This window comes from Silurus meridionalis, chromosome 4 (assembly GCF_014805685.1).
Source record: "Silurus meridionalis isolate SWU-2019-XX chromosome 4, ASM1480568v1, whole genome shotgun sequence".
Lineage (NCBI taxonomy): Eukaryota > Metazoa > Chordata > Actinopteri > Siluriformes > Siluridae > Silurus > Silurus meridionalis.
Genome location: NC_060887.1, coordinates 13,321,527 through 13,343,591, shown reverse-complemented (window position 1 = coordinate 13,343,591; position 22,065 = coordinate 13,321,527). Strand labels below are relative to the sequence as shown.

The following is a 22,065-nucleotide window of genomic DNA, read 5'->3' as shown; positions in this document are numbered from 1 at the left end:
TAAATGAACACATAAACCAGAAAAACAAACATTTAATTTTTATCATTTTTTTTTTTTTACATTTATTTTTTTTCCTCCTCCATTTTTTGAAATGTGAATTTCACAGTCAACACCATAATCTTTTAGCTTACCCAGTATAAGAGATATCTTCATATATAAAATAATTCATCAAAAGTAAATTAAGAATAACAGCATGGATTGTTATTCAGTCGCCCCCTTTTTTTTTTTTTTTTTTACCATTTAAATTTTTAGAAAGATTTCATCCAGGTCACGATTTTAGAAGCGTTTTTGGTGAAATGTGAGAATAAAATCTTGTGTCCCATGTGACAGTAATGCTTCAAGTCACAACAACCAAAAAATAAAAAATAAAACTGTGAAAGGAAATGAATAAAAGGACATCAACACTAAATACAGATGCTTTTGTGGACAAGCACTGAAAAGTGTCACTGTAATGCAGACGCAAAATCCCCTCCCCCCCACCCTCCCCCCGAGGCGGTTTCATGTAATAAACACAGCGTTAGGGTACGTGGACAGACATGACACGCGCTCGCATACGACCTTTCTGTGTCAACCCACAGGTGCAGAAGCATTACTTCATCAGTCTGCAATGAAATGTCACAGAGTAAAGCAGGTTAAACCAGGCGTCGCAATCAATGGCTGCATTTCAAAATCAAGAAAATCGATAATAAATTAGAAACCAAAGGAAAAAAAAAAAAAATTACACGTTGAATTAAATTAAAAGTAATACACCCGGTTTGATCAGAGATGTGGCTGAAATGCAAAGAAGATTCGATCTCAGTCCAAAGCATTGGGAGTTTAAGCGCTTCCTTCATGCACACTCCGTGTGTATTCCTCTATTACTTCCTGTCTACGGTAGGGAGGTGTGGGTGATTCAAATCTATCAGTTTATTAGTGGCGTACTTTCTCTCCCTTATTCTTCGGCCATTCAGCTCTCTGATTTTCTGTGCAATAAAAGAATTACATTTTACACAACAGCGCTGACTGAATGACCCCTCCTCGATCATGCATGTGCAGGTCAATCCCACCCCTCTGCCCGAAAAAAAAAAAAAAACACGTTAATGAAAAGAACTAAAATTAAACAAATCTTTATCTCTCCCCATTACCATTATTAAAAAAAAAAGCAAATTGAAATGGAATAAAGTGAAATCTGAAATGCTTTAAATATAATGATGTACCCACAAGTTCTCATGTGGCACACTGTGTGGTTGATTGGGCAGTTTTTCAAGTGGTAAGGTCAAAGAGAGGAGCCGTGAAAATTTCTCAGAGAAGAAACGGATTGGTGCTTGCACCTGTAGCCCCACCCTCTGTCACAGATCCTCCGGCCCCCATAACCCCGCCCACTCCTGACGGACCGCCCAGAACTAGCGCCGGCTGAGGGACTCCCGCCGAGCCCATCAGCATGGAGTTTCCTGCAATGCCCATGGGAGAAATTCCACCAAAAGGCATTCCCATCGGACTAGACTGTACCATTCCCATGCTCATGCCGGGGGCCACCATAGGGACCCCCATTCCTGGCATGCTCATCCCAGGCTGAATTCCAATTGTAGGCATCTGGGTCATCATAGGGTTAGGAGGGACAGGACTGGTACGTAGCTGGCTTAGACCAAGTGAGGAAGGTTGAGGGGAAATGGAGGCCATTGGGGTCACTCCAAACGGGTTCGAAGATGAAGCTGGCGTTGGTGACACGCCCCTGCTGGAAATGGTGCTGCCTGGAGTCACTGCCATACCTGGTGCAGGTGAGGGGCCTATGAGAAGAGGAAGAGAGTGAATAACAGTGCATTAGTAATTTATTAGAAAGCATGAAGAAAACCACTTAGTCCTTTCAAAACCAGTCCCTACTCTGTGACTGAAGAAAAGGGTTGTGGGATGAAGTCACGGTGGGAGGGGTCTGTCTGGGTTTGGGTTTTGATGATACGAGGGAGTCCAAATCCACCAGCGCTGCGTTAGGCCCTAGGAACGACTCCGGCGTTTTCCGAACCGGCAGAGAGGAGCCGAGCGACGAGAGATCAAACGGCACTGGAGAGCCTGTGCTTCCTCCACCGCCTGCATCACTGCCCGTTACTGAGGAGCCTCTCCTCTCTGGATCTCCTGAGGTAGGAAATGACAAATGGATGAGCCCGAGTGATAAACAGGAAGAGAAGATTTTTAATAAGCGATCAGTGCTGCCTCCCACATGCTGATCAGATAATAGACGACATGAGGGACCGATGAGTGATAGGGGTGGAGGGGAAGGGGGGTTAAGGGGCGTGTATAAGAGTAGGAAACATGATACTGTCTTGGACGTTTTGCTTTTCTTTATTGACGTCATAACATTTATTTTTGTATACAGCCAATTGTACAACTTGTGTCAAAACATTATGAAGATGAATGGAAGCTTAAGAGTTGTTTTCTAGTGGGAGAAAATGGGTAGCACACAATCATGTCAACTTCACATTCGTGCACACATTTTGACACAAACATGCTGAGCAAAGCCCTGACATTTTGGATGGAGAGAATATGAGCTTCTTTAACTGGTAAGCCAACTTTAACCCAAATGCTTGCTAGCTAACAGGAAATGGTAGCAGGAGCATGCAGACATAAAATAAGAAAAAACGATCAATTCAAAGGAACAGGTTTTACAGTTATCTCAGCTTTCCACTGTATTTTCTCTGACGAAGTGATACCTGATTAGTCAGTCCACTTTTCTTTTTTATTACATGCTCAAAAAACAGACTGCAATCATCATTTGTTAAGTCCTGGAAGTGAGTGCTGACTGAACTATATGTAGATCCTCCATTACACAGCTGACGTGTTGGAATGTGTACCTGTGCCATTTGTCTGTCTAGTAGAACCACTCCAGGGGTCAGAGGTCAGAGCATCACTTGCAGGGGCAACCCCTTCCCCAGTCCAGGGATCGGACGACCCTGAGAGAGAGGATGGGGCCGCAGGCACTGATGAAGCCCAGGGGTCTTTACTGGGAGGAGTGACGGCTGGGAAGGACAGATGAAAGGATCAGAGGTCGAGAATCACTCACATGCAGACTGGAGTCAAATTTGTAGTTTATTATCTCTCCTATCAGTCAAGGGTTTGCACTGATGTAATTCAGATGTAATACAGAAGGTAAAAAAAATGCTTTGCTGACTGTAACCTCAGTATTTCAGCCTGTAGCAGCCCACTGGTGTCTGGTGACAATGTAAACTTTGGTAAACTTTTAATTACTACAGTAATTGTGGGCATGATGCATTAAAAGCTTGCTGTATTAAAAACTTTACAGGATCACCATGCATGTGTGAGACTACACATATATCCACATTGTAAATCAGAATAAAACTTATTAATAATGTGCTATCATTATGCTTTCAATATTCATATTTTTCGGGTGAACATGAGCATGACAATGTTAGTCTTCAGACAGTCTTGTGTGTGTCATCATCATCATGGCAACAAGATTCACAATGCTACACCAGATTTTTTTATATCAAAGTCATGTGAGGGTGTGATGGTATTTGTAACAAGACAGCAACGGGTCATGCAGGGGAAATACACCAGGGTGACATGGTGGACAAGACTTCACCAAAAAAATTCTTTGTAATGTAAAAAGGACATGATTAAGTTTTTTAATTGCAAGTGAGTGAGTGAGTGAGTGAGTGAGTGAGTGAGTGAGTGAGTGAGTGAGTGAGTGAGTGAGTGAGTGAGTGAGTGAGTGAGTGAGTGAGAGAGAGAGAGAGAGAGAGAGAGAGAGAGAGAGAGAGAGAGAATCACTATGTGCTTGGAATCAGCTCACCTGTAGAGGCCCAGGGGTCCGAATTCACTGCAGCAGATTCACCCCATGGGTCTGGTGGAGGGGCTACTGTAGATGGCCCTCCCCCCCATGGGTCAGTGCTAGGGGGTGAGGCAGGGGACACTGCCCCCCAGGGGTCACTGTGGCCCCATGGTCCTGCTGAAGGGGCAGGGGTGACGGATGGAGGAGGAGATGGACCAGTGGAGCCTGGAGCTGCTGAAGCGCCCCATGGATCTACAGCACTCAACTCCATCAGGGAGGACTGAGAAGAGAAACAGGTAAGAGAACAGCACAAGGCTTGAACGTGGTTCTGCCGCAAGAGTGGGGCATATGGCAACACTAGTCGGACAACAGAAACATATGTTCTATATCGTATAGTTTTTAAAAGCCACAAATGAGACTTTTCTTCAGCAGATGATTTATGTGACTACTAGCAGGAAGCAGAAAATTAAATATAAGCATGTATACATCATTTTTCATAAATGATCATGATGCATCGTTTCAAGAGAGAAATGATCCGTGTTATGATTAACTGAATGGTTTAACTAGTTCCCTAATACCATGATGATGATAGTAAATGACTATAATCAGTAGGGGTGTAACGGTATGCATTTGTACCAAACCGTTTTGATACGGGGCATTTGGTTCAGTGCACGTGTACTGAATGCAATCATTTTTACGTGCGGAACGTAGTTAAAATCTGGGTTGCCTCACAAACATAGTAAGTGACGGACCACAAGCTTATAAAGGAGTATATTTAAAAAAAAAAAAAAAAAAGGAATTAAGAGTCAGCGCAGTGTCACTGTGGCTACTCAGTCCATACCAGAAATACGATTTGTAGTGCGCTGTAAAAATTTTGCACTTGCGTGAAATCGCTGCCACTTACTGCCATCGCTTTTTATGACAGTCTAGCGATACGGATTCTTTAGTGTTTTATGTACAGCTTCAAGGATTTCTGTAAAATGAGAAAATCCTGACAATTCCGCATATCGAGGGAGTGAATGATTGAAAGATGGACGCAGGACATATCTTTTAGAAAATTATAGATTTATGGAAGGAGTCACCAGTTTAAGTCAAGATTTTCCTTTGGTATCACACGATGCTATGTCGCCTTGTTTTGCTGGGTTTGGACGACACACTCCAAACGACTGCAGGATACACACAGCAGATATTAATGCACAATCGTGTAGTTTGATTGAGCCTTTAGAGCACGCTTCACATCATGTTTTATTCCTCACCGTAAACAGGCACAGTGTATATGAGGAGATAAAACGTGAGGAAGTGAAAACTTATAATGACTGCCTTGAACACAGTGACGTGTTTCGTACTCTTTATTGCTCTTTTTATGGTTTAACGGTGAGCCTGTGTCTACATTCGAGAGAGTCCCTGTTGAAAGGGCATTTGGGAACTGATAAGAGATGAATAAAAACCCTGTTGTACATTGTTTAGCTAATAATTATTAGAGTTAACCAGAAATACAGAACGTATCCTTGATAAGGATAAGAATTAAAATAAAAAAACGGTTCGAGTTATCCTTTACAAAAATTACGACTATGCCTCTCACATCACACACTCATGTACACACCTCTTCAGGTTTGGTTTTCTCCCTCTTGCTCTCCTCGATGGCCATCTGCAGCCTGAGATCGTCCCCTCTTCGCAGACGCTCCTCCTGTCGATCACATGCCATCAGATCACAATAAAAAGTTTTAGGCGATTTAAGGCAAACTTTTATATCGGATTAGGGATTAATTACTGTAGTGGATGGTTTTATGGCATGCTTTCATTTCTAGCACAAATCAAGTCCGACTACATATGATTCAAAACATCAAACTTACGTTCATCAACTGCAAAAACCATCATAAACAAGAGAATTCAGTGATACAGACTTATATTCTGATTACATTTCTGTAGCCTTTTCTGGTTAACAGTGTAAACTGATTGTGCAGTAAAATTAGGCTGAAGTTTATCGATGCTCCATTCCAAATTGATCTTTGATTTTGCGATTGAATTTTGGAATGTGCACATGAAAAGCGATACGGGAGTAGTTTTCTCCCCCGGGATCTGGGTGACCCTTATCCCTGACCTCTTGGTGAGCCTCCTGGCTGATCGTGAGCGCGTAGCGGAGTTCTGCATCCTCCAGAGGGTCAGCACTAGTCTGGGGGAGAGGGGTGGAGGGGTGCAAGGACAGGAGTGAGTGAGTGAGTGAGTGAGTGGGGGCTTAGGCAAGTTGAAGGGCTTGAGCTCATTAGCTATGATCCCTACTACTACAGAAGAAGTGAAAGTAGGCGGTGAGTAAGAAAGCAAGCGCAGAAGTGAAAGTGGTTGGGGAGGGGATGTGAAACTAGTAAGTGTTAGATATAGAGAACAGCAAAACAAAAAAGACTAAGAAGGATGTAAAAAAATAAAAATAAAAAAGCCCTAAAAACAATTCTGTCCGCTTTAATCTCAGTGCCAGAAATAAGAAAATAAAGTGAAGTTAAACAAAACTAGTCTTAATGTAGAACTTAACTTTGCATTAGTTTGTCCTTTTATAACTGAACCTTACCTGGTTATTCATATGCTTCTCTGACTACAGAAACAAACAATTTGCATCAATGTTTTTAACATTTCTAATTTCCTCCTGTTCACCATAAATCTCTAAGCATTATTCATGCTGCATTCAAGTTTTAAAGAGTATAATAAACTTTTATTAATAGAATATTCCATAATATTTATCAAGTATACATTTCAAAAATTCGTTGATTTCCTCTTTTACCTGTTCCCAGAGGACGTGAAGCTGATTGGGTGAGTAATTTTACCTGCTCCGCCTCTTCCTTGCTCATGGCCAGTGCCAGCTGCAGCTGGAGGTCCTCCTCCCCTGAGCTCTGCGGCCACGCCTGCTCCGCTTCTGAACCCGAGTGCAGTCCTAAAGTAGGAGCCGAGGGAGCCGAAGACGCTGGGGGTTAAACAGCTAGGCATTATGGTTTGAAAAACAGTCATTTCTTCATGTGGCCGAGCGCGACGTTCCCCCGGTCACGCTGCGCTAAATACAAGCATCACAACGCTCTCCCCCTTTCAGTAGATGAGGCAGCGTTTAATGTCAATCGCTGAACGACTCACCACTTGAGGTCTGTGCCATCTTCTCTTTGGTCTTGAGTGCGTGGACCCTCTCTTCCCGTAGACGTTCCTCGTCTTTCAAAAGTGTCACCAGCTGCTTGGCTTTCTCTCTTACATTCACACCCTGAACACACACACACACACAATCAGGAAATGATTCCAAGTTCATTATTACATATTTTACTCTGAATCAGACATAAAATCAGCCTCACAAACTACGGCACTGAAACCATGGTCATTTAAAATGAATGCAACTAGACGAAAGCCAAACTGTGCAGCTTCCTCTTGGTCTCAAATTAGAAAAAACTAAGGGTTTTGGAGGGAGTTTGGATGAATAATTGTACCACTAAGAATGTTGTATTAGACATGCATCACTGCTTCAAAATGCTGAACACACAAGTTGTTCTTTAACAAATGAAAAAGTTGGATATAATGGAAATATAATGACTGGACATTCGAGGTCACTCAGATGAGCATGAGTTCCCTTTTGAGTCTGGTTTCTTTTAAGGTTTCTTCCTTATACTATCGGAGAGTTTATCCTCGCCTCTGTCACCACTGGCTCACTCGTATAGTCACATTCTTATTGATTCTGTAAAAGCTGTTTGCTACACAAATAAAAAGTTAAATGAAATTTTATTCATACCGTTACATTTGGAGACTGAAATTATGTGCACAATAATTTGTACCATATTTAACTTCTGTTGCACCGCGACAAAAATGGATACAACTCGAATACAGTATATTTAAAGTTTCCAGAAGATAAGCAGGAAATATTGCACCATCTGGCACCATCATGTCATCAACGTTAGACTCATGTGCAACATAAAATAGTCACTGAGGACATTATTAGAAATACTATACTATTACTATTTAGCCTCAATTTGCTTTCAAACTAGTCCACGTTGACTCACACGATTCCTGCAAATTTAGCAAATCCACTTTTATGCTGCATGTCCTCAATTCATCAGTCTTTGACTGGGATCCACAGTTTTCCAAAGGTGTTCCACTGAATTTAAACCAGAGACTGGGAAATCCACTGAAGAACATTGACCTCATTGTCATGCTCATGAAACCAGCATGAGATGAACTCATGACAGTGCATTATTATGTAGGAAGTAGAAGATGTACATGATGAGCTACAATACTCAAACAGGAGTGATCTGCATTAACGGCGAACAAGAAAACATTCCCAACACCACCTCTGCAGGCCTGGAATAGTTGGACACAAACTGGAAGGCAGGTTCACTGACAATAGAATTCAGTCATGGTCTTTTCCTGGTGTTTGATTGACATGTTGTGCATTCTGAGATGTTTTCCGGTCACCACAACTGTGCGTTGTGGGTTAGTTGTAACCTTAAACCAGTTTAGCCATTCTCCACTGAATTCGCTCATCAATGAGATGTTTCAATCTGCAAAACTGCTGCTTGGTGGATGTTATTTTTTTCTCTTTATTGCACCATTCTGTTGTACAACACTCAAACCAGCCTGCCTGGCACCAACAATCATGTCACGGTCAATCACGTTTTACCTCCATTCTGATGATTTATGTAAAAATGATCTGAAGCTGCTGGGCCATAACCACATTATTTTATGCATTGTACTGCTGGCACACAGCGGGGCTGATTAATTCACTGCCTGGCTGAGTGGGTGTACTGATTTTCCTACGAAAGTTCTCAGTGACTGACTGCATAAATAACACTGTGTTCTTTGATATGCACAGCCAGTTTATTTCATTTGCACTGTCACTTGTGTACACTATTAATGTGTTGTTGCCTTCTACTGGATGATGCGTGAACTGCAGGAACAAACCAATGATTTTGAGTCTTGCTGGTAGAAAAGTGTTAGTGCCAAATAAAAAATTAAAGGCCTCTCTGTCACTCAATATAATGTTCTTTATAACACAAAATATAGAAAAGACACCACAAGACTGAACCCTAATTCAATGTGCAATCAAAAACAGTGTGTGAATGAATCAGAGAGATGGGAGATGGAAATTGAAGTGCTTAGAAATGCACTTCTTGGAAATGACTCCAGTTAAGGAGATGATGTAGTTGTTGTTGTTTTCTCCTGTTATTGGCCGTCAAATCATCTGCATATTTGATTTGGCACTTTCAACTCTCGCTGGCCTTCCTGATGCAACCATATAATTTAATCTGGGCTTGGGTCCGGCACAGAGAGAGAGCTGCCTCATTTAATTCCTTGTGGCCCGGTTGGTCCTCTGCCCAAGAATCGAACCCAAGCCACGGTGGTAAAAGTCTCTCAACCACCAATGAACGTTGCGGCACAACCACAGATGACATACAATGAATCAATGAATCTATAGAATCTCACATATCGTTCATACAAGCACAAAGAGAGGAAGAAAACGCAGGAGACAAATCCGTCGCAAAAAAGAATGACTATTTTCTGCGCCGCCTTCACTAATCCTACTCCCTACTGTGCAGAGGGGCAGTGGCGTACTTACAGATGGTGCAATGGAACTGCTGACATTTTCTACGCCATAAATGCATGTGATTCTGACTGACAACAGAAGCTGACAGTTGGTGAGATTGAATACTCAGATGGTGTTCAATTGCTTTCCAAATCTGAATTGGCTGAAATACTGTTGAAAGAGATTTATTAATTGAAATAAAGCTCTAATGCTTTACTTCCACTTAATGATATGAGGATGGAGGCTATTTTCTGTGCTATAAATAAGTAAGACATTCACTTTGAATTCCACTGATTGTGGTACGTTCGAGTGGGTTTTTCCTCTGCGTGCATCTTTACCTGGTCTTTTCCGTCTCTGTCGATGTACTGGAAGTCTTTGAGTGTCTGGACAGCGTAGATGTTTTCCCTGCATTGCTGCGCCACTCGTTCTGAACCCGTCTTAATCAGATACTCCATAAGAGTCATAGCCTGAAACAAATATGGAAATCGGGTTCATGGTAAAAGTGATGCTCTGACCTAAACAAAGTGACAGTTTAGGTGAGGTCCTGACCTTATACACGTGCCTCCAGTTCTTCCCATGGTCATTGAGTCTCTTCCACACCATGCTCATGATTTCTGAGAAGGCCACTACGTTATATGTCAGATCTGCAATCTCTGACATCAGAGAACTTGATGGACCCCAGGGGTCATTGGAAGTTGCTTCCCTGACCTGTAGAAGAATGAAGAAAAAAAAAACAAATTCAGTCAAGATTTTAAATAGATATTAGAAAGGATAGAAGTAATGCCAAAAGCACACAAATATTTAGGAACAAAGTTGTTTTTTTTATACAAATGAAATGTACATCTACAGACTGATCTCACGAGCAGAATAGCACAATAATAAGGAAAGTAGATGCTTATTGAGAGAGTAAAATCGGCTCAAATGAAAGCAACCGCTTACCTTAATCTCCGCTTCAGAGTAATTGTGAACAATATTCTTCACTTGTCGCCTTAGCGATGAGGTCGACATGGCAACAGAGTGGCTATCGGGTTCCAGTGAAATCTGCAAGGTTGGAAAACAAGGTCTGAAAGAGGAAAAATGAAAGCAGCACAAATGCCAACAAAGATGACATTTAAAAAAAAAAAAAAAAAAAGGAAGCTTCTTAAGTATTTCAAAAATCATTAACAGTGAAGATAAGCTTCAGGTTAAATGTCATTTTTATAATCCATTAGGAAAAGTGATTATAGATATGCCACAATAATTTAATCATCTCTACATACAGCATAAGTATTGCTTGAGGTGAGCTTTTAATTTGATGTGTCTAGACATCAAAATATAGACTATAGGCATAAGTATTGGGACACCTGACTCTTCCAGCCATATGCAGATCTTCCACAAACTGTTACCACAGATTTGGAGATGCAAAATTGTTTTTTAGGATTTTTCCTTCACTTGAACTAGGAGACCCAAACCTGTTCCAGCATGACAATTGCACAAAACCAGCTCTATGAAGATAAAATTTACTTTGGTTGGAGTAGAAGATCTTTAGTGGCCTGCTATAAAGCTCTGATCTCATCCCGACTGAACACCGTCAGGATGAATTAAAATGCTGACTGCTCCCCAGGCCTCCTCATCCCACATCAGTACCTAACTTAACTAACACCCTTGAGCTGAATGAGCACAAATCTCCATGAACACACTCGAAAATCCAGTGGAACACCTTCCCAGAAGAGTGGAGCAAACAGAAAAATGTGAAACGGGATGCTCAGAAAGCACAAACAAATCTTATGGTCAGGTGTCCACAAACTTTGGTCCATATTGTGTACATTCATAATGCAGCATGCATAGAACTCCATTTATAAGTGTACAGACATGTAAAGTGATCAAGTCTGAACTTCCTCCTCTGAAAAGTCAGTTTCCTCTTTATTTCAAATCAGACGAGGCAAAATAAGTTTGCTTCTCCTGCCATTGAAACATTACGTTATAAAGATTAAAAAAAAAAAACATGTTATATTCTAGTTATTATTCCTACATTTACACTTTACACTTCAACTCATGAAAACCAAATCTTCAAGGAGTTTGCTTTGTGTTCAGGGGGGATTGTCTTGATGGAACAGGTTTAGGTCTCCTAGTTCAAGTGAAGGGAAGATTTAATGGTGCCACATCCAAAGGCATCCTATACAACTTTGTGTCGAAAAAAAAAACATATGGCTGGAAATGTCAGGTTTTTAAATACTTTTATCCATATAGTGTAGCAACTAAATGCTTCTCCCTTCTGAGTGTTATATTCATTTTGTAGAATATCTTCTCAGAGAAGAGAAGAGAAGGGTATCTTAAAAAGAAAGCCACCTGTTTTCAATTTCTTCACAAAATTGACTGCTCCTGAAACACACGTATCAAATTCTATTCAAGAATGTTTGCCTGGAAAAATCACTGTGAAATTGAAAATGTCAAGACAGCATTTTGCTATAAAAGATAAAAAAAAATAAATAAACAATTATTCAACTGAAGAAATGATAACAAATCTAATCTTATGAGTGCACAAGTTAGATTAGCTGATCAAATGTTTTTAAATTTTTGGAATCTTTTGACCAATATACATTCATTTTCTTTTCCTTATTTACTGCTAATTTCTTTTTGTACAGATTCACTATAAATATCAAATTCTTGTATTTAAACAGGACCCGAGTTCTGCTGGCAGGATGTTAGGAAACCTGTATCTCATGATACAGAAGGTATACTGTAGTGTATCGCAGAAATGCCTTGTGATATTTTTGTTATAACGCCCTTTTCTTTATGTAATTAACGCTTTAAAAAAAAAATTATAAATAAAAAAAATAATTAATTTCCTATCGAATTTGCACTAAAACGGTGAAAATAGTCTGCACATTTTTCACTGCCCTAGTCTTTATATTTATTCACCGTACTTATGTTTACAAAGTTCTGTCTGTAACTACATTTTGAACTACCCGAAAAAATACAAAATAAAAATAAATAAATACAAATGATTGCTCTGCACTATTGAGCTGACTGAAAAGTTGAGGCGAAGCATTTACATCATCTCCTGCAGTGACATAAGAATTTGCCAAGTATGTCAATGTAAATGTGATGTAAATGTACACTAGTGGATCTTTACCTATGCACGTCAGTCTCTCAGTCTCTGTGTGTGTCTGCGTGTGTCTATCAGGTCCGGTGAGTCTCGGTTCCAGGTACCGGAGCTCCTCAGCTTGTCGGCTGCACTAAACCTCTGCGGGGCCGCATGAGGACCCAGAAGATCTGTGTGGAATTAAAAACTGCGGAGGAGAATAGGGAAATAAGGATTCGAGAATGAGGTGTAACAGTAAGTAGGCAGGAAAGAAAACTATCTGCCTGTTGAATATTGCAGAGCGTCGCTGTGTCGCTCTCGCTGCACTTGTTCTTCCCTCTGACGGTCCACTTTCACTCAACATCTAAACTCACTCTTCTTCATGTCCTACCATTTATGTGGAGAAAGATATCAGTCTGAGATTGGTGTGTGTGTGTGTTCACGACAACACCCAGTCACAGTGCAGTACAGCATGTACAAAAAAAACCTTCCTCCCTCCTTTACATAAATATAACTGATAACACTCATCGAAACGCACTCGGCTCTCCAGTCTCATACCGGCACGATGTACTTCTGAAACGACATCGAATCTGGAGCAAAGGACAAATGGAACCACTGCGTATTAAAACTGATTATTGTTTATATTTTGTATGTAGTACACAAGTAAACTAACAAGGAACATTTTATTACACATTTTTATTGCCATAATAATTTATCATCAATTATCAACACATCAACATTACCATCTTAATTAAAAAATCTGTCAAATATAAATAACTCGGCGTGAGGGGAAAATGAAATGAACTGTTCACTGCAAGCGAGTTTTTCTCCCAAGCTTCTGTCTTCCTATAGCCGAAATACACCGTACAGACAAGCTTGTTGACACCTGACACTTGGGAACATTCCATTCCATTTAATAATCTTCACTCTTCTGGGAAGATGTTCCACTAGATTTTGGAGTGTGCTTATGGAGATTTGTGCTTATTCAGCCACAAGGGCGTTAAAGTAAAGTCGGGTACTGATGCAGGGTGAGGAGACCTGGGGTGCAGCCGGATCCCAATTCATCAGGTGTTTAAGAGGTTTAAGGTCAGAGTTCTACAGCAGGCCACTCAAAATCTAAAGACTCCAACCAATGAAAGCATATGTTCATGGAGCTGGCTTTGTGCACAAGGGCATTGTCATGCTGGAACAGGTTTTGGGTCTTCCAGGTCAAGTGAAGGGAAAATGTAATGTTTACTATATACTATGTGCCTCCAACGTTGTGTTAACAGTTTGGGAAAGAACCACACATGGTAAGAAAAGTCAGGTGTCCTAATAATTTTGTCCATATAATGTACACTGTAAGTGAAAAGAATTACTTTGCTCATTTGTCTTCATTAAAATGGAAAGGTTTCCTGGCAGCGTTTACATTACTGGCTATATTTGCTAGAATAATAACAGCAATAATGGCGAGAGCAAAAATCTGCGAAGTGTGCGGTCAGGGGCGAACAGCCAGGCCACAAAAAAAACTTCAACAAATCAGTAACTGTAAGCACAGATCGTTTCTTCAGCAATAGTACAGTCTGTCTTGCGTAAATTAATCATCGACTGAGATGCTACAAACCTAAGCTGCTTCCTGAATAGTCAGTCTTTACCTGTTTAACAATCACAGTAACCATTAGACTGATTTTTTTTTTCCCCCTCCACAAGTACAAGCACTTTCGTTTGCTGCCGAGACGAAAGTGAGCTCAACAGACACAATGGACTCACTTTGTGTATTGAAATGTTTGACGTAAACGCTGTCCTTTAAAGTGATAAAGCTGCTAAAACTAGCTTGTGCCTTTTGCTAAATAAATAAATAAATAAATTACGTTTAACACAGAGTGTAGAGAAAGTTAACATGCTAGGGGGTAAACAACAACAATCCAAGACAGAATATTGTGATATCAAAGAGGAACCTGAAGTTGCAAAATGTTTTATTCCTCTAAAAATAAAACAATTTGGTGGTGATTACTGTTTTGTGAAACGAGTTAGTTCCTATTATACATCACACGAGCTAAAAACATGCCTTCCCTAAGCAGCGTCTCTTTTTGCCCTCTTTTGCAAACAGCAAGTCTACAGTTTGTCATAGTTCTGACCTAAAGAATTTATAAGCTGAAGTGTCACAAAACATCACCAGATCCATGAATACACACAGTTTTTTAAATATAAGATACAATTCACTGTGTACATTACAATTAGGGCTGAAACAATTCCTTGAATTACTCAAAAAAAAAATGCTTTAGGTACATTTAACTACACACGGAGCACTGTGTTTCCCCACGGACCGTTATTACAGACACACCACCTGCTAAACTGTGGAGCGCTATGGACAGGTAAACGACATGGAAGCACATTTCTGCCATATAAATGTGCCTAATTATTAATTATTTCTCGGAATTCTGACTATTTCTCAAATATATATATTTTTGAGGTAATATAGCAATTTAAATGCATTAAATGGGTTTAGTTTTCACAGATACTCAGATATGCATTTTTAGCAATAAAATTTACATTTAAAAAAAAAAAAAGAAACAAATTAGTTGTTCATTTTAAAACACCCATCTAATTTTCTCTTGTATATTTAGCATTGGTCTTTAATAAAGAAAAAGTACTTCTTATCCGATAGTTACTATAGAGACAAGAATATATTATAACCTGCCTATTAACAAACTCATCATATGATTTAAGGGTGGAGCAGCAGTAAGCACCGCTGTTACAAAATAATTATCAATACCTTCCGTCCGATCATGAACAAGCATGAAGTATATGGACAAAAGTATTAGAGCACCTGACTTTCCCAACCATATGTGGTTCTTCCCAAACTGTTACCACAAAGTTAAAAGCACACCATCAGATGCATTTGGATGTGGAAGCATGACATTTTCCTTTCACTTGAACTACATGACCCAAACCTTTGCTCCTTATACACCAACTGCACCCCAGGCCTCTTTTCACCCTACATCAGTACCTGACTTTACTGAATCCCTTGTGACTAAGCGAGTACAAATCTCCACAAGCACACTCTTCCCTGAAGAGTGGAGATTAAATAAGAGCATATGGACACTAAATATTGAATGGGATGGTCAAAAAAGCTGTCCAGTGTAGAGGTCAATCGACAAATTAAAGCCCGGGACAATCGGTGGTGATAATACGTCAACTGGTAGACAAGAACATCGCCTAGACCTGTATATCGAGTGCATGTATAAGAAGCGCTTCCTGTATAGGAGCATAACCGCATCACAAAAAACATTCAGCAGTCCATCCATTCATTCAATAGTAAGTGCTTTATCCTGCACAGGGTCAACCTATCAAATAAAAAAACAGCAAACACACAGATGCACATGGCCTGATGATGAGGTAGAACTACTTCTTAATCTTCTACTTGAATCTTATCCAAAATGCAGCAAAGAGCTTTGGAGCACTGAAGCGGTGTATCCAGGAGCGGCACAGCGCGCATCATATTCAGCTGACTCAGCACAGGGGGTGTAATAATAAAAGAAAGTGCAATTAAATTGCAAAAGCATTACCAAATTACAGTCCACAAACTGACAACCTAGACGACCATCCACACAATGAACATTGAAAACACAAAAGGAAAAGTATGCAGCTGTGTTCGCCCAAGTCACAACGCTGCTTTCTCCGTGCTTTAGTAAATGAACCGGTATGTTTGGGATCATAAGCCCATCCTTTCCTTCTTCACATGTTGGGATTTTCATTATTCTGGTAAAGGTTCATTTTGCCTTCTGATTCTTACTGCGACTTGTCATATGGCCTCTATATTTCAAGTCTTAATTCATCCTGATTCATAATTAATTGAGTCCAAATTCATCCCCTGCCCTATTTAGGATGTTTTAAGATTTTTTTTTTTCCATAGCTTGTCATCAGCTGCTCTTCTTGTTTTCCTTGACCAACCTGTTCCATGTCTTCTTGTTAGTAGACCAATGGTTTGGTTCTTTTTCATTATATGCCCAACACCTGTGCAATGGTCGTTTTTTCCTCTTTTCTCAACTTTCCAGAGGCTTGCTTTTCTCCCATCAAGAGCTCTCTTGGCTAAGAGTTGGTTTATTCTTCTAACAGCAGACGCATGATTCACGTGCGAGGTTCAGAACCAAGGTCTCAAAATAAGTGTAGACGTTCAAAGATTTTAATTGTTTAAATAAACAGTATTAAAGGGCACATCTGGGCAACAAGAAACACCTGTCTGTCACGTTCTTGGGGTGTATTTCCAGGTGGATTCAGACAAAAATTGCCATGATCTCCATTGTTTAACATGGCTAGATGACATACATACATACATATGTATGTACACAAGTAAATTAACATTTTAATCTATTGTTTCATTCATGTTTTGATTTCAAAACCAAATGTCTTCAGCCTTCAGCAGCAAAAATGTCTTTTAGAAGACCTTTTACAGATCTATTTAGATTGGATTAGTTAATCAGGGAAACGTTTGAAATTTTGTAATCTCATGCACCCTCGGATCACGCTCACATCAAGTCAGTGATATAATATTTCTAGTGTGTTATGTCTGTCACATCAGATGATTATGCACCACTGACGACTTGGCTTTCGAGCGATCGTTCATGCACTGGAGGAAACAAGGAATTGTGGCTCTTGGATGAAACGTTATGATGAAACCAGAGTCTGGCAACATACACAGAAGTATATAGTATAAGTAATATATATAGAAGTGTTCCATGTCCAGGCACGATGCTATAAACTACAAGACTAAATACGGCAAGCAACTTTTTATTATCTGTATAGAAAACCACTGAGATGTAAAATTATTCCACAACCCCATGCAACTTGAATCCTGTCCGAAAAAGCGACAAGTATCAACATGCACATGGATGGAGATTAAGTGCACGAGCATGCTGAGCTGCATTGTGGGAAAATGTAACATATGCAGTGCTGTTAGATGCTTTTAAAATGTGCTCTTTCTCTGTCTAGTGGCCTGGTGCTTTCAGCTCTGAGCTTTGACCTTTAATGAAAAGTGACGATTGCAAATACTTTATTTGGTGTACAAAACACGCAGCTTCACAAAGAGATTTATAAACAACACAGAAAGAGAAGCAGAAGAAGAAAGAGTGAAGTAGAACGCTCTTGTTCAGAAGGGCGGGAAACCTAATGAATCTTGTGATTCAGATTCAAGGTCAAACTGTTGTTCTGAAAGCCACCTTTTTATTAACATAAAACATCCTTCATGAAGCTGCGTATTAGAATCACCAAAACCTCGTCATATATATATATCTTTATTACATTATGGTATGGACTGTATTATTGACAAAAACTATAAAAATAAGAACAAAAAGCGAGCGGAACAAGTGTTGTGGCAAATCATAACAAAAATCTATGAAGGTGCTCATGATCTCAAATGAAAAAAAATTTGGCCCAGGGCAAAAAAAAAATAAAAAATAAAAGCAAATCCATAAAAGACCTGAAAATCTCTCTCTTTCATCTCTATTGTTTTAATACAAACTTTCTCTCATTCGCCACTTCTATCTGATCACACATGGCCCTTGGGTTTTCCCAGTGTTTCCCCCAGAAGTTCTGTATAATGGTATCATCACTGACGCCCACCACACCCCCACCCCACCCCAAAGCATAACTTGATTATAGTGTTTTCTTGACCTTGTCCACTCAGTAGTCCCACACACACACACACACACACACACACACAGGTAAAAAAAAAAAAAAAAATCAACCTGCTCACTTTCATTAAGGAAAACATCCATCAGTCATGTGCACCTGTGCAAAGATGAAGCACTCAATTAAATGATAATGACAATAACATTAACCAACAATGTTTCTCTTCACCATTATTTAAATGACTTGCATACACTCGTAAGCATGGGGTTTCTACCGGTTTAACTGTTTGACGTATTTTAACATGGTAAATAATATAAAATAAATAAATACACATATATACATAACATAAGATACGGCAGTGTCTTTGGAGTTACTGCTTATTGTTCGATTTACAAAACACACTTCGAATCGTCCAAAAGCTCGTGTTCCTGAATGAAAACGCTCCAGGATTGATTTCGAAGGAGTGGCAGATGACACACTGTATAAATAACCATTGCATAATACTGAAACCTGATAACAAGTGCTCCAAAAGTCGAGCTGGCAAAGACCAGAGCAAAGTCCCAGGGGCTTTAGTAATATATCGAGTCAGAGATTCAAGTGTACGAATGAGAACTGAACCCAAGCACCGAAACCTCCGACACTCATTCAAATACTCAAAATCATCTCGATCATACAAAATCAGCCAAACGTCTCTGTGGGCTGAATATTAGATTTCTCATGAGAAGGTTGTGAGTTCAAATCCCCGCACCACAAAGCTGCCTCTGCTGGGCCCTTGTGCAAGGCCCTTCACAACTCCACAACTGCTCTGATGTATACATGAAATAGCTGCTTTTGGATAAACACACTTGCCAAATGCCATAAATATAGCGATATGTAAAAAATAAATTAATATGTAAATCACACAAATCACGACTTTGAACCAAGTGGCCTCAAGAAGCAACAATTAAAAAGCAATGGCAATTTGTTTATATTTATAGACATTAAAACAAATTTCTGTCATAAAAACGTATAATATAATAATATCACACACACACACACACACACACACACACACACACACACAGTACAACCCGTCCAACCTGCTAGCAAGAAGAGCAGACAACGTTAGCTTAGCACACAACCTACCTGTCAGAACATACGAGGCAAACAACTCGTGAGAAAATGTAATATTAATTAAAAAATTATCATAATTAATAGTATTTGTATTGAATGTTTGGTTTAATAAAACCTAATTAAAATTTTCTATCAATTATAGTATACATTAGTGGCTGCCTTGTGAAATGACATTCAAGCAGTGGCTGCTGAGGGCTTGTGACAGCCGCGCGCACGCACACACACACACACACACACACACACACACACACACTCCTGACTTTAGCCAGCTAGCCTCCTCCCAGGAGCAAATATAGACTAAAGTGACCTGTCTCGGAGACAATGTGTGAGAAAACACTGGGAGAAAGAGACACAGAGTGAATACTGAATAAGGAGGTGTGAGTAAAAAGTTCGCCTTCACCTTCCATTCGGTCCCGCATGTGTCTCTGTGTCCTCACACTCGGAGACAGAGAGAAAGTCCCGCCTGGACACTGTCTTATCACAGCTACAGGGGGCTAATGCGCTAGCTTAGCACACCCTACTGACTGACTTACCGTCCCAAAAAATCTGGCGCTGTCAACTGAAAGACATGAACCCGTATCGCCCCGAGCTGAGAAATCCAGAATTTTCGTCACAAGGTGGATCTAAAACGAGCCATTAACCCCGGGGTGGCGATGAAACTCGGAACCGGGCTCTCGGTTCTACCCAAGCGCTAGCGATACTTAGCAGTTCCTCTGGCCAGCAGAGACAAATGGCGCGATCCCAAATCACACCGTCTCCCACTACACAAAGTGCACTCCAACGCGCCGAGTGCACTCCTCCAGCGCCCTAGAAAGTGCATCAAAAGGAAGGATTTGGGATTCGGCCTCTAAAGCTGCACGCTATCGCACCAAATAATATGGGCGAAATATTTGCGCCAACTTTATAGTGCAGTACCAACCGCGCTGTATATATTTATATTTGTACAAATATATCGATTTTGTTGTGATAGTGTCACTTGAAAATTACTTTGTCTGGTCTGGCCAAGATTCATAATTTAAAGGTGCTGTAACGTTACCATGCAAACGTTGACCCTGGTGTTGGAGCTACGAGGAGATGGCGGCACTTCCGCTTCCGGTCTGTGAAGCCCAGTAGACTGGGCCGCACCCCCGGCATGAGGGTGCGTGTGCATTCAAACTCGTTGTATTTTTTTTTACTGTGGCAATTTAAATCTCTTAGTAAAAGGCACACAAGCACTTCCTTTTTTATATTATTTATCATATTTATTTGTTTAGAAGTAATTGGCTACATGGTTGCCAGCTATTATCAATTATACAGACAATTCTTTATACACATAAACATCAACTATTGGTTTCTGTGGGCCATTTCGAATGAGGAAGCATGACGGAACAACAACTAAATCGCTAATATAGCATACTGACAATCCTTACTTCATGCTAAAAGAAGTCAGGTTAACCCATTTGGCCCCAAACTGATATACGTTCTTCGGGGTTCTCTGGTTTCCTTCCGGCAAAACAAAAAACAAGGTGGATTGGGATTGATTTTCCACCACAGACCATTTTCGCAGAACACTATTTTTTCCATGGACCACGGGTGGCACGTGCATAACTAAACAAAATAACGTGTCATATTACTAGTATACATAGTTGATAATTTCATAATTAGTTTGATTATTATAGATATAATGAAACTGTAACTCCACACAAAATAATGCAGAATCAAAAGTAAGTATATTTAAGCGAGTAAGCAAGTGTGGGAAAAATGGCATCGGCGGAAGTGTTCATTTATAATATTGACTGTGAAAGTCAATAAAATGGAAATAAAATAATGAACAATAAAAAGTTTTGATTATGTCGGTGCTACCAGGTACCAAATGATCCACAGCCTGGTACTGGTCCATGGCCTGGTGGTTTGGGACCCCTGCTCTAAAGCCCCCAAATGCAAATAGGTGCATCTCAGTCTTCTCCGTAGTTCTATAAGAGCACTGATCACAAAGTTGGCCATTTTAAAAGCTGTCTCATTCACGAAAATCCCCCAAAAAACAGGGAGCATTGATGCAGTGAAAAAAATTGCAAATGAACTTGTTATGGTTGTTGAGATTTTTAGCAAGCATACAATCCTTTTTGAAATACCGTGACAGAAAATGTGATTTATTTAACAAATACTACACATATATGACATATAAATGTAAATATTGTATGTCTGTAGGGCTTTTGGAGTGACTGATGAAAGTTAGTTAGTTAGTTAGTTAGTTAGTTAGTTAGTAATATGCTGGGAACAGGCTTCTTACCATTTCCTGATTTGTGTACACCATATACTAATTCATGCATAGTGCCTTATTACGGACTGGCATCCCATCCATGTATTGTATTGATGGGATGTAGTCCCACCTCCCACTAAAGTGCTCCTCAGATCCACTGCATCCCTGCTCAGTTTAAAATTGTTAATGAATGAAATCTTGTATCTGGATCCTATCCAAAGAAGAGTATCAGGTATCAGTCCTAAACATAAAGGAAGCATGCAGTAAAAAGCATATCCTCCATTCTTCTAAAACTAAAGACTAATATGACCAGAGTCAAATTATAGCCTGTGGGTAAAAAATAATGATCCGACTCTTTATAATCTAATCAAACAAATAAACAAACCGCAGTTAGGATAACCAAGGAGCAAAGCGGTGTTCATGTAACAGGACCAGATTTTGTCTTTAAATTATTTATATAAAATCATATAAGACAGTGGTTGTCAATCTCAGTTCTGTGAACCTCATAAATTATTGATATAATGTTTAAGGTTATTTTAAAGTCATGGATGTGGCCTCAAAAACCGAAACTCAGAATCTGTATTCTTCATAAACATAGGCTAGCAGAATGTCTACTCTCAGGTAATAAAGGTTGAAGGCACCCAAAAATAGCCTCTCTTAAGTAATCTTGACACGAACTGATACAATCTATTTCATTCACGCTTGTTAACTTCCAACAATCCTTGGAGCTG

The 22,065-nt window shown here is 39.9% G+C and overlaps 1 protein-coding gene across 8 annotated transcripts; it reads right to left on the bottom strand.

Annotated features, from left to right (window-relative positions):
* Positions 1 to 31: 31 nt before the first annotated feature.
* epn1a (epsin 1a) lies at positions 32 to 20,249 on the bottom strand. Of its 8 annotated transcripts, none has more exons than XM_046847758.1 (13): positions 20,132 to 20,249; positions 12,424 to 12,580; positions 10,248 to 10,349; positions 9,858 to 10,016; positions 9,647 to 9,775; positions 6,881 to 7,001; positions 6,580 to 6,716; positions 5,865 to 5,936; positions 5,367 to 5,450; positions 3,785 to 4,043; positions 2,826 to 2,990; positions 1,861 to 2,109; positions 32 to 1,766 (listed from the first exon to the last, which is right to left on the bottom strand). In XM_046847758.1, the coding sequence occupies exons 3-13, from the start codon at positions 10,314 to 10,316 to the stop codon at positions 1,282 to 1,284; spliced, it is 1,929 nt and encodes a 642-aa protein (XP_046703714.1). In that variant the 5' UTR covers positions 10,317 to 10,349; positions 12,424 to 12,580; positions 20,132 to 20,249; the 3' UTR covers positions 32 to 1,281. The 8 variants fall into 8 exon arrangements, with proteins under 8 accessions (XP_046703714.1, XP_046703719.1, XP_046703713.1 ...); XM_046847763.1 differs by lacking the exon at positions 20,132 to 20,249 and adding an exon at positions 19,629 to 20,040 and having other exon boundaries at positions 6,580 to 6,686; XM_046847757.1 differs by lacking the exon at positions 20,132 to 20,249 and adding an exon at positions 19,629 to 20,039.
* Between the last annotated feature and the right edge of the window lie 1,816 nt (positions 20,250 to 22,065).

Coding starts and splice junctions, on each gene's coding strand:
- epn1a (XM_046847758.1), bottom strand. CDS start 10,316: ATGTCGACCTCATCGCTAAGGCGACAAGTGAAGAATATTGTTCACAAT. Junction 7,002..9,646: donor ACAGAGACGGAAAAGACCAG/GTAAAGATGCAC, acceptor GTGTGTGTTCAG/GGTGTGAATGTAAGAGAGAA. Junction 5,451..5,864: donor GCCAGGAGGCTCACCAAGAG/GTCAGGGATAAG, acceptor TGTGATCGACAG/GAGGAGCGTCTGCGAAGAGG.